Raw genomic sequence first — 13,468 nt, forward strand, 5'->3', positions numbered from 1 at the left:
GCGGCAGCTCCCCACCCCCCCCCTCCGCCCTGAGGCACCCACCCCGCGCAGCTCCCCACCCCCCAGCCCGGGGAGCCGTGCAGCAGCTCCCCACCCCAGCTCACCTCTGCTCCGCCCCCTCCCCGAGCACGCCATCGCTGTTCCACTTCTCCCGCCTCCCAGACTTGTGGCGCCAATCAGCTGTTTGGCGCCGCAAGCCTGGGAGGGAGAGAAGCAGAGCGGGGCGGCGTGCGTAGGGGAGGAGGCAGAGCAGAGGTGAGCTAGGGCGGGGAGCAGGTCCCCTGTGTGCCGCCCCCCCCCTTACTTGCTGCAGGCGGCCCTCCCCGCGCCCCTCTGCCCCAGCTCACCTCCACTCCACCGCCGCCCCGGAGCGCGCTTTTGTCCGCCCCCAACCACTTGGCGCCCTAGGCAGCTGCCTAGTTTGCCTATGTCTGCTGGAGCCCCGGGGTCGTGGCGGCAACCGGGAGCCCCAGAGCTCCAGCGGTGATTTAAGGGGCCTGGGGCTCCCGGCCGCCACTACCGCAGCAGAGCCCTGGGCCCTTTAAATTGGCGCCAGAGCCCCTCTGCCGGAGCCCCGGGGTAGCAGCGGCGTCCGGAGTCCCTGTCCATTTAAATCACCGCTAGAGCCCTGGGGCTCCCAGCCACCGCCGCAGCTACCGCTACCATGGGGCTCCGGCGGTGATTTAAAGGGCCCAGGGCTCCCACCCGCCTCTACCACAGCCAGAGCAGTGGGCCCTTTATATCTCTTCCAGTTGACCCCCCCCCCGCTTCCGGTTGAGGCCCCTCCCCCTCCACAGGACCCTGGCCCTGAGTACCGGTAAGTCCTTTAAGTTACTTTCACCCCTGTAGAAACTCCTCCATAGAGTTGGGCACTATACAGAATAAATGAATTAATTTTAGCTTCAAAAACCTCTAGAGTACCTTGCAAAGACCTCAGAGCTATCTGGTGTCCAGTCCTATTAATAAACACCTAAAGGGGCTGCCTTTGCCTTTTGTTTTATTTTATCCATAATGCTTAATTCTAATTTAGTACTACCCACTGAAGTCAAGAAGGGCAAGGGATTCTTATCTGTAAATGAAGCCACCAACTCTTAATACGAGTAATTGGAGGATATTGAACATGTACACTGGAGCAAGTTTGTTTCTGGCTAGTAAGGAGTAGACAGAGAAGTAGTGAAACACCTGCATTCAAGAATATCCTCTCTGGTACCCAGAGGATTTAGGCCACAGAATTCAAATCCTTTTATTTTAGGGCCAAGAGAAGAAACAACATCAAACAGACATGGGATGATACACCTCTTTTCAATCCCCTTCTCCAAAAGAAAGAGGTGCAGTTTTACCTGAAAAACGCTTGAGAACTAACGAGCTCTTAAAAGAAAGAATAAAGCCCATTTCAACCCTGCTTTTAGGCAACTTATGCCAGAGGAGAGTCCTACTAAGAACACCCAAAGGGCAGCAAACCCTGTGTAAAGCTTTTCCTGTAGTATCAGATATTTATAAATTGATTGACTAGGAGAGGCAATGCAAATCACTCATCAGCAGTAGAATGGTAAGTCTAGAAACTCTCTTATTATTCACACAACTACTGCACATTAGACCTGCTGTAGCAGTTTGGTTCACAGACACCTTAATACTTTACGGACTAGGTTCAGCATCCATAAGACAGTTGGTCTCTATCATGACGAGTCATTTTTATTACCTTTCGTAAAGATAAGATGGATAATGCTTCCATTCCAGCCCCTATGTAGCCAGATCTCTATTTAGCAGTGCAGAGGACAGGGGGAAAACAAACAAACAAAAACCAGGGTCAAATAGAAAACAATAGAAGTGTGATTCAGTTCTGAAAAGCAAGCATACAAAAAAGGCAGCTTCTTGCTCAGCAGGTTTCCTCTCCCCCACCCCTCCCTGTATTCAGTTCTTTCGTTACCTGAGGCCTGGTCTACACTACGACTTTAAATTCGGATTTAGCTGTGTTAATCCGAATTAATCCTTAACCCGTCCACACAACGGAGCCAGTTACTTCGAATTAAAGGGCACTTAAAATCGATTTCTGTACTCCACCCCGACGAGCGGAGTAGCACCAAAATCGATTTTGTTAATTCGAATTAGGGGTAGTGTGGCCGCACACCACCGAATTAATGTGGTTAAAATTAATGGAGTAGTGTGGCCGCACACCACCGAATTAATGTGGTTAAAAACCGAATTAATGTGCTTAGTGTGGCCGCGCACAATCGAATTTATACAATCTGTTTCCCAAATTCGAATTATCTAAATTCGGATTAATCCTGTAGTGTAGACATACCCTTAATGACACAACCAGATCTTTACTCCTGTTGGGCCAGAAGAGCCACCACAGCTCTGGGAGTAAGATGCGTTTTATTCCTTCTTTTGCATCATCAGCAACTTTCTGCTCTAAGTTCCCATTAGTTAAAGCCATGCAAACTCATTGAAGGCAACTGGAGTTGCACATTTAGCACTGAGGACATAATTTGAAGACAGTGAGGCTGCATAGTTGTAACAGGCACAGTTTTCTAACAGAACCTTTATTACAATGTATACGATACATGAGATGGAAAGAATTCATGTGGGCTGTCAGTGCCCAGACTGATTTTGCACTCTGAGAATTAGGGGGAGGGAATCATTTTATTTTATAAATGGAACGTTTCTTATGGGACTCATGAGAAACAAACTGCAGAATCCCACAGTGCCATTTTTACAGATTCAGTTTTCAGAGCAGGACTGTACATCAATAAATATTCTTGTGCAGGAACACCATACCTGGGCTGCATGGTGGTGAAATATGCCCACATAAGTTTTTCCACAGCTGCTGAAGGGGAATTGGAGATTTACCAAACAGATATGCACAGCTGCAGTTATCAGTTGATTTCAATTCTGCAATGGTCTTCTGGATCCTGATGTGAATTTTCACGCCTAGCTTGAAGTATGGACCCTGATTACCTCCTAAACAGCCTACTTCCCTCACATGATTGAAGACTGAGCACAATTTCCCTCAGTCTGACTTACTTGCTGAACAACTGCTCTTGCCTCCCCACCTAGGCTGTGCTCCTCCCACTTGACTAAGGAGGTACAACACCCTTGTTAACAGGGCCGGCTCCAGGCACCAGCGCAGCAAGCAAGTGCTTGGGGCGGCTAATGGAAAGGGGCGGCACGTCCGGCTCTTCGGCGGCAATTCGGTGGCGGGTCCCTCAGTCCCTCTCGGAGGGAAGGACCTGCCGCCGAATTGCCGCCAAAGAATGAAGCGGCGTGTTATAGGTTTTACCCCCACTCTGAACTTTAGAGTACAGATATAGGGACCTGCATGTGAACCCCTAAGCTCAATTAACAGCTTAGATCTGGTCTGACTGCCACCACCCAAATGATTTATGAGTTATTTGGGAAACTCTGTCTTCTCCCCCTCTCCCCAAAACCTTTCCCTCCCTGGGGAGCCTTGAGAGACTTCTTCACCAGTTTTCTGGTGAACACTGATCCAAACCCTTGGATCTTAACTCAAGGAGAATTTAACCATCCCCCCTCCTTTCTCCCATCAATTCCTGGTGAGTCCAGACCCAATCCCCTTGGATCTTAAAAACAGGGGAAAATCAATCAGGTTCTTAAAAAGAAGGCTTTTAATTAAAGAAAAGAAAGGTGAAAGACAAACCTCTGCGAGAGATTAGCATACCAGCTACTCTCACAGACAACAGATTCAAAACACAAAGGATGTTCCCCTGGGCAAAACTTAGTCACACAAAAGAATACCCAATTTGATTATTCCCCTAATTGCAAGACAAGTTACAAAAAGAAAATAAACAAAACCTATTTATTCCTTTTTTAATACTCACTACTCTGATAAGAACTGATTCCTTGATTTTTTGCACTCCAGCCAAAACTGAAAACTGTCCCAGACAAAGGGAACTTCCCTCCTTCCTTTTGAAACATTTTGTCCCCCTATTGGTTCCTCTGGTCAGGTGTCAGCTAGGCTAGGTGAACTTCTTAACCCTTTACAGGTAAAAGAGGCATTAACCCTTAACTATCTGTTTATGACACGGCGGCAGTAGAGCTACCAACGAAGTTCCGGTCATGGCTTTTTTTTCTTTCGCTGCTTGGGGCGGCAAAAACGCTGGAGCCGGCCCTGCTTGTTAAGAGCCAGATTCTGATTTCTGTGGGGCTTTAGGGACCCTTTCTCAGATCTGCACCTACAAAAGGGTCAGGATCAATTGACGTCTATGTGATCTGGAGAACACAGGGGCTGTTCCATTCTGACTCCCTAGGGCAGGGGGAGACAGCACCATTGTTTTTAGTGGGGAGGGGTGAGGAAGAGGTAAGATCATGACTCCACCATTGACTCTGCTCCTGCATGCTAGGTAGTTCTAGGAAGCATTTTGCCTCTGAGGCACAATTCCTCCCCACGATCCTGCTGAGGTGGGAGGGCTCCCCACCCCCCTTTACTCTAGACTTAAGCTAAACAGGCTTAGCTTTGCCCCATGTGTATCTGGTACCTATGTTGAGAAGACTGGCCTGGCTGTCATGTTCAGTCATTGGCCAAACCTCATCAATGTATCGTTTAAATTCTAAGCTGGATTGTTGTCATGTTACACGTGCCCCAGATCAGAGAAGTTTACAATCTGTACAAAGCCAATTACTATATTATTATTAAAACATTTAACCTTTTGCTTCCAGGTACTGGGACCTGGTTTTGATTCCTTCATTCTGCTGGACTATTTAAATCAGGCAGTTTCTGCTGTTAGCACCTTATGTAGGAAATGCGGGCCAAATTCTCTGCTGCCACTGCACTCCCTTTACCTCACTCAGAGCAATGGGAGTGGCCAAAGCACCAGGCACTCCCACAACCCCTATCTAGCAGCTGGTCCCTAGTTGCTGTAAACTGCACCTGTGACCAAGGCTGGGTGTAGAATCAGGAGCTGTAACAGGCTCCCTCACAGAACCCCTTCCCCTCCCTGCCACACCCAGCACGTGTTTGATGCAGCAGGGACTCTGCCTCTCTATTTCTATAGCCGAGTCCAGTGCTATTAAACTAACAATTTGTCAGTAGATTACAAATAAACATCATGTATGCCTCCACCTAGCTGTCTGTAGCCATCTGATGTCTCTTGCCTTATACTTAGATTATCAGCTGTTTGGGGCAGGGACTGTGTTTTTGTTCTGTGTTTGTACAGCACCTGGCGCACTAGGGTCCTGGTCCATGACTGGGGGTCCTAGGTGCTATGGTAATATTAATAATGACTAGAATAAAAGAAACCTAAGGTAATGTGCCTTTTTTTAAAAAACAGATAAAGAGGTCTGTCCAGCAGAGGTAAAACTCAGACAGAACTGTGGTTACCCCGGCATCCCTGCTAAAGAATGTGAGGCAAGAGGATGTTGTTTTGAGTCAAACCCCCCTGCTGTCCCCTGGTGCTTTTTTCCTCATCGGGTGGAAGAAGGTAAGTTATGTGTGTGAAATAAAGTTAATTTTCTCAGGACATGAACACACAGAAGTTTGTAGTTGGGAATTTTATTCTTTTACTTTCTGGTCTCCATTATACTTTGCAGGCTAAGAGTTGGTAGAGAATTCCCTTAGACTAAGCTTCATGGAGTTTTCCTTCATTATTTGCTTGTGTTCAAGTCTTGCATGCGCAGGGTGTGAGTGAGGTAGAGATGTTTAATGTTTAAAAAAGGGGGAATGAATAATCATAGAAATATGGGCCTGGAAGGGACGTCAAGAGATCATCCAGTCCATCCCCCTATGCTGAAGCAGGATATAATTATTTATTACATGACACTCACAGCTGTTATAATGTCGCCTGCAGTGATGTTTGTGTGTCATTAAAGGGATATGAAGACAGTTGTTGTGCATACAGTACTTAGTACTGCTCTGCAGCTAACCCTCTCCAACCAGGATCCTGCATCCTAGGACCAGTCATCAGGGTATCAATGCCACAAGGAGGGCACAAGAAGGTGGTTCAGAGTCCAGATGGGGCATCTCAGCCAGTCTGGAACTTCCCCTCTGTGGATCACAGCTCCCATCTTAGTCATCTCCTCTATGTAACAGAAATAATAACACCTTTACACACATTCCTTGATAGATCTTCGTAACTCATGTGCCTTAAACATATAGAAAGATGTGTAGGAGGGAACTGTTGTGCTGAACAATTGCCTGATATACAACTTTTTGTTATTTGCCACAGGCAAACCAATGCTTTTAATCTTCTATGGATCTGATGAAAAAATTCAATCCTTAACCCATTTTCTTTCTTTCTTCCCTAGCTTGTTAAAGAGACTGTGCACCAGGAACTTTCACCAGGAACCTCTCTGTCAATGGAACTACTCACGCAGGAAAATAATAGAAAGCCCTCACATCGTACACTTCGCACTCTGTAATCATTCTGATTTCCAGATCATTTTTGCCTTGGATTTACTCCTTTTCCAATGACCTAATTAATCACAGCTTTTATTCTTTTCAGTTGGTTGGTACCGGGCAGCTGTCCAAAGCAATAAAAGAATCAAAACAAAATGTATAAATGCTGGGTTGTCCTTTGTTTCTAATTGTCCCAATATTTCTCCCTTCCTCTAGATGTACATACTTTAGTGCTCTGCAGATGAGACATTAGTCAATAATATTTCTGACACAAACCACAGCACTTTCAGTTGGGATCAGATTGTGATGCCCTTACCAGAGCTGGTGGAGAATTTTTTGATGAAACTGTTGTTGTTGTAAAATGCTGATTTGTTGAAACTGAAACTTTTCACAAGATTATGACAGATTCTACAAAACTTTCACTGGGAAGGTTTCTTGGGTCCAAGAGGGACTTTCTCTTCAAAACGCTAATAGTCTTTGTGGGAACTGGGAGACCTAGGGTTCAAATCCAGGCTCTGCCCCATTCAGAGTAGGGACTTGAAGTGGGATCTTGCACATCCTAGCTGAGTGCCTCAACCACTGGCTATTGTCTCACCTGGCTTCTGCTTGAAAAATTTTAAGGGTCTCAATTTTATCTCATTGAGGAACGAAAAAATCTTGACCTCTTCCATTTTTGCTAGACCGGAAGACCATTTCCCATCCAGCTCTAGTTCATACTCATAATGGCTCATTCACTTTAAGGTCCCTTTACATTAATGGAATAAAGGACTAATCAGATACCTCCAGAGCAAGCAGCACAAATGGCTACAACTTGAGCTAAAGAGCCAAGCTCTGTAGCCAGGGCCGGCCCACAACATTTTGGCACCTGAGGCGGGGAGCTCAAATGATGCCCCCACGTCCCCTTGCTTGGGCCAAAACTTTGAAAGGTCTCAATTCTGCCTTCTTCCTGTTCTACTCCTCTCATGGGACTTCTCTGCTACTCCTCTCATGGTATGCTCTATTGAGATGTTTGCAAGGCTGACCAGCCTCTCCTGTGTCATTGTGGAGCGTAGATGTGTTTTTATTAACTTCAGCTTGGAGAAGCTGCGTTCTCCACTGGTAACTGTTACAGGAAGTGTTAGAAGTATGCACAGAGCAACAAAAGCATTTGGAAAGAGGGTGGTCATCTTATTTGTGCACTTATATTCCAGAACAGCCTTTGGAGTTGATCCTGCTGAAATGTATCTTGAAAGGGCTTTCAGTTAATCACTTAAATCACTCACATCAATATCGCGCATGTCATCATGTGTCAACACTGTCTCTAGAGCCCTACATTGCTGGTGTAAGTCTTCTTCAGGTATAGTGAGGAGTTTTGGAATATCATATAACATCCCAAATATACTGCTGTGTTCCTTGAGCTTCATGAAACGTTCTTCAACTGACTGTATTGCACAATCTATCACCTGGTTAAAGAATTCAACTTTGAATTGTTGTTTGCGGTCTCTTATGGGATTATCCCGTGCCTTGTAATCAAAGTGTCTTCTTCTTCAGTGACTTTTGTATTCTTGAATGGGTGGGAAAATAGCTTCAGTGTGAAGTTCCTCTGCCAACTTCTGTGCACTCTTCAGAACATTTTGAAATCCCTCATCTGACCGGTAAGACTGTAGGTATGACTTTGCTTTGTTCAGTTGTTCCATTGCTCCAGATATATCAAGGTCAACACCTTGGAGTCTCTTGCTTACAACATTTATTTCAAACAGTATGTCATACCACAACACTAAGCCACACAGAAATTTTAAGTTATGTATGTTTCTGGTGATTCCATTTCCCTCTGCCACTGTTCTCCCATGGACAGTTCCTGTCATAGCATTATCCTCCATAATGGCAACTATGGCATCAAATATCTTCCCAATTTGGTGTTTGATAGGCTTTATCGCCTCCACTTGACTTTCCCATCGTGTGGCACTCAGTGGTTTCAGTGTCAGAGAGGATGTTCCCAGATGTTGCTTCAAAATTTGCCATTGATGAATTGATGCAGAGCAAAATACATAGATGCTCTGAATTACATTAAAAAATTAAGCAGCCTCACTAGAAGCTTGAAGGAACAATAATCCACACCGTGTAGAGTCAAGCACAGGAGTTTATTACGCACAGCGCTGGCGGAGTGTCACTTTGCTTATCAGGCTCAGAGACACTGCAAAACAATTAATTACTATTGATTATATATGGTGCTCATTGGGCGGAGAGAAGCGACAGGGATGGGTTTTCCCAAGCCCTGGATAGGTTGTAGCAGCAAGACAAGATAAGCCCAATAAGCCAATGGTCTAAAAGATTACATAATGGCTCCACCTATGGCGCAAATTAACATATTGCTGACACACAGATAATTACCCCCAGACTATGTCTATTAAAATGTATAGGTTAAATCCTAATTTTGGGGTCCAGGGGAATGAGGTAGCAGCTCTCTCGGTTGACCAACAGGTACATTCCTAGAGATTTAAAGCGAAAAAGCAGTAATTAGTACTTAACAATTTCACAAGTTTACCCTTGCATTTCTGTGGGCTAGGACTGGCATACATCTGTGAGGGGAGGGTGTCATAACTCATGTCAATCATATTAGGCCTCTCCACGAACTTTGTCTAGGATCTGAGGGGTATTGTACCACTATCTCCGCCCTGCATTAGGGAGTAACGGTGAGGCCTTTCTCAGCGCTTCATGTGTCTATAACTCGCAATAAGGATGCCCAATTACATTCGGAGTTATGCTGACTGCGCACACTGACTTGAAACACAAGGTTATCTGTTTACCCCAGCTTCCTCTGAGATATGTCTTGTTCTCTGTTAGCCGGCCCCCATGGCCCAGGCCAAGCTGTGGACTCCGGGCCTATCTGAAAAGTTCTCAGGAGAAACTGTAGTTAAGATCTTACATCCATAGCTAATGGATTCTGATCCTTCAAAACTGATGCTGCATCGCTGACCACCAAGTTCAATGAATGAGAACTGCATGGGACAAAAAAAGCTTGAGGGTTTAACTCTCGGATCCATATCTGCACTCCTCTGTTCTTTCCTCTCATGTTGGAACCATTATCGTAGCCCTGACCTCTCATGTCAGCTATCGCAATTCCCGTATCTTCCAGCTTTTTCAGAAGCACATTTGTCATACCAGCTCCTGTAGTATCATCAATGTCAATAAATTCTAGAAAATGCTCTCTGACAGTCACCATTGCAGGGACATTTTCACTAGGTTCTGTTGTTGTTACAAAACGCACCATTAAAGTCATTTGTTCCGTATGGCTGATGTCAGGTATGCAGTCCAGAATAACAGAGTAATATCTTGCTGACTTCAGATCTGCCACAATCTTCTGTTTGACTTTTGTTGCCAGTAACTGTATGATCTCATTTTGAATTGTTTTTCCAAGTTAGTGGTGTGTGTACATTTCTTGGTTGGTGACTCTTCTTAGATGCTCCTGGAGAACAGCATCAAACTCAGCCATCAGCTCCACAATTTTAAGGAAGTTTCGATGGTTTGATTGTTACAGCTGATCTGAAATGCCACACAGTGCTAAGTTTTGGGTAGCAAGCATTCTCACAATGGCAATGAGCCTTTTCAGAACATTTTGCCAGTAAAGAGACTCTGACGCAATCTTCTCTTGATGCTGATCATCTATGGTGGCCTTTAACCTTAGTCTCATCTGAAGCTCTTTCTACCTATGGAATGCTCTCTAGTGATTTGCTGCCTTCTCATGGCATGCCAGATTTCTAGCCAGATTTTTCCTGTCCTTTGTTCCTGTAGAACCCAATGTGGCTGGAACATTAGACTGGAAGAGTTTGCAACAAAAGCAGTAGGCAGCATTCTGGGTTTTTGAGTACATAAGCCATGGCCTCTCCACTTTATCACCACTGGGGATTTCACACCAGTAATCTGTTGGATGGAAACTTCTATTTTCATTGGCTTTGGGGGACATGAAGTTTTTCACTTGCTGTGGCCCATGCAGTACAAGGAAGTCCCTCAGGCTACTGCTCAAGTGGGTCCACAGTCCTGGATAATCTAGACTTAAGGAACTAAACTCAGCAGCAGCTGTTTCTTGCGCCTCCACCACACTCTTCTCTGATCTACACTTTTCTTCAGGAATGTGCATGGTTACATCCATTTGAGATGGAGAGATGGATGCTGCAGTAGCTGCCAGGTCACCTGCACTCTCACTAACTGGAAAAACAGGCATCTCCTCACCACTCACATCCTCACTGGGGCCGGAAGGCTCACCGTGAACATTTGTGTCTATGTATCTCAGGAGAGCTCCTTCCTGCTTAGATAGAAAAGCTTTCTTTCTTTTTCTGAATGCTGCCCCAAAGGGGTGTTTTCTTCTTTCACTCATGACTGCTGTTCTGTGCCAGCTATAGTGGCTCTCAACAATCAATTGAAGGGGACAAATAAGCAGGCTGGTAGCAGGGCCTGAGTTAGAGAAGATAGCAGCGTCTTAAGGGCCTAACTGGCTCCTACTACTTCAGGTGACTGCCTGTTCTCCTCAAGTGGGTTCAGGGAAGCAGCAGGAAACAGGAAGCTCCCCGAGAAGCTGGTGTTAATCAGTCCAGGTCCCTGGGAGTGCTAGAGAGGTACATAAGAGGCTCCTCCTCCTCTCTCTCCCTGCAGCTCCTGCTGCCTTCTGTTATTCCCTCTCACCTTTTCTCCTGCCTACCTGTTATGTCTCTTGTGCCCTCCTTCCTCCAGCACAGCACTCCACCATCTCTGTGCATCTAGAGCAGAGAGAATACATATGCACCAGCAGCAGACACAATTTTCTACACTCTGGATTCTAGGGGTGCCTCCACCCCCCCCCCACAGTCTGGCACCTGAGGTGGCCGCCTCAGTTTGCCTCATGGTAAGGCCAGCCCTGTCTGTAGCTGTGAACTTTACCAGCCTGGCATCCTCAAGCTCAGTCACAGAACTAACTTACATTGAGCAGTGGGTTAGTCGCTGATAGCTGTAAATTGTGGCAGATTAATCAGTTATTAGACACAATTCCCTCCCTACTTGATATAAGGAACATGAACACTAAGAAGGGGCAGATTCAGACCAGTAAGGAATTGCTGTGTAGAGCTGGTGAACTACAAGACTCAGAGATGGTTTCAGGAAAATTGCTGCAATTCATTCATTCAGGAATTCACCAGTAGAGTGCAGCAGATTGAGAAAACATTGTAAAATAGGTACCTTTACTGGATTAAAGGAAGAGTGCTTCTGTACAGCTGGACAAATAATGGATTGTTTGCTTTTTTTGGTTTGCTGGCAATTTTGAAAACAATCCAAAAAAGTGTAGTTTTGTCTCAAACCGAAAAGGACATTTTCTGAATTTTTTTGGCAAATTGAAAAATGTTTAGGTCAAATCTTTTTGGTAACGTAGAAATGAAATGTTTCAGTTCTACCTGAAATAAATGTCTTTCAACTTTCAAGCATTTTGACAAAAAAAAAAAAAACAAAGAAAAAGGAAGACTGGATTCACAAAGCAAAGGTGCTTCCTTTATAAGCTGTAGCTTAGTACAGTAGTCCCCAAGCTTTTTTTTATCATGCCACCCTTCCTCGTGGAATCTGTCCACACCCCTGCCCCGGAAACCATAGTCAGGAGCCACGGCCGGGAATGGGCCAGGAGCCACAGTGGGATCTGGAACTGGGAGCAGAGATGCGGTCGGGGCTGGGAGCTGAGAGCTCAGGCCAGGGTGGAGCTGCAGCGGGGGCCAAGGCCAGGGCTGGGAGCCAAGGCTGGGAGCCAGGGGCCAGGGCCGAGGCTGGGTCCATGGCTGGGCATGGAGCCACTGCTGATGCCAGCTGCAGGACCAGGGCCCAAGCTATGGGCAGGGCCAGAGCAAAGCTGGAGGCACAGTAGGGCTGGGTGACGCTCCCTCCCTGCCCCCAGTGGGTGCTGGCTTGTGCCCCACCATTCCCCCCACCCCCCAAATGTTCCTCCATGCCCCACAGTTTGGGTACCACTGGCTTAGTAGTTCAGGGACTCACTTGGGTTGTGGGAGACCTGGGTTCAGTTCCTTTCCCTTTGTGATGTGGAAAAGGGATCTAACTTGAGCCTCCTCCACTGCAGGAGAGTGCCTCAAGCACTGGGCTGTGGCGTATTCTAGGATGGGGCATTCCCAAGCTCTCTTCTTGAAGCTGTTCCACTTTTGATAAATAACTTAATAGTCTCCGCAGCAAGGATTTGAATTTAGGCCTCCTACATGAGGGCCCCAACTACCAGGCTATAGAATCATTGTCATTCACTTTTCTTGGCCAAGTGACCATCCATTGGCATCATGAGGGGCAGTAACTGAGCAGGGGGGGTTGTGGATCACAGTATAGTAGTGGCTAAATCTGGGATTTAGGCACCTAAATTCCTTTGTGAATCTGAGCCCTGGAGCCTTGTCCCAGTATGGCTCCTACAAGTGCTAATACCAGTATAACTGATTCAGTGCTAGTGCTGGCATGTGAGGAGGGAGCGGGGGGGGTCTCTGGTACATTCCTCAGTACAGGCCGTTTGTAGCCTGACTGGTTCCTGAACTCAATAGAGCACCAGGTACAAAGTACATTGAGAGTGTTCCAGAGGCCCATCTCTGGAGGCCCATCTCCTCACGAGAGCTAGAGGCAATGCCTTGGGGTAGCACCCAAAAGGTGCTCTCCACCCTCAATTGCCCCTGAGCTCCCAGTTGCACTGGTATCAGTGGAGTTATTCCTGACTGTAACATCAGTGTGTGATATCAGGTAGGGTTACCATATTTCAACAATCAAAAAAGAGGACGGGAGGAGCCCAGCCCTACCCCCCCCCCCTTCCCCCCTGACTGCCCCCTCCTGGGCCCCCTGCCCCTAACTGCCCCCCAGGACTCCACCCCCTACCTAAGCCTCCCTGCTCCTTGTCCCCTGACTGCCCCCTCCTGAGACCCTTCCCCCATCCTAACTGGCCCCCTAGGACACTACCTCCTACCTGTCCCCTGACTGCCCCAATCCTTATCCACATCCCCACCCCCAGACAAAACCCCGGGACTCCCACGCCCCATCCAACCACTACCCACCCCTTGACAGCCCTCCCCCAGAACTCCCGACCCATCTAAACCCCTCTGCTCCATGTCCCCTGACTGCTCCGATCCCTCTCCCCACCCC

General features: G+C 46.7%; 1 protein-coding gene across 1 annotated transcript in view; it reads left to right on the plus strand.

Annotated features, from left to right (window-relative positions):
• Window positions 1–6,269, plus strand: part of LOC113406389 (trefoil factor 2-like) — an 8,748-nt gene extending 2,479 nt beyond the window's left edge. The window contains exons 3-4 of the mRNA XM_026651016.1: window positions 5,289–5,438; window positions 6,262–6,269. Coding sequence (XP_026506801.1) covers window positions 5,289–5,438; window positions 6,262–6,269 — 158 coding nt within the window. The remainder of the gene's footprint in view (window positions 1–5,288; window positions 5,439–6,261) is intronic.
• Window positions 6,270–13,468: the final 7,199 nt, after the last annotated feature.

The sequence above is a fragment of the Terrapene carolina genome, unplaced genomic scaffold, assembly GCF_002925995.2.
Source record: "Terrapene carolina triunguis isolate 2854851 unplaced genomic scaffold, T_m_triunguis-2.0 Scaffold30, whole genome shotgun sequence".
NCBI classification, from domain to species: domain Eukaryota; kingdom Metazoa; phylum Chordata; order Testudines; family Emydidae; genus Terrapene; species Terrapene triunguis.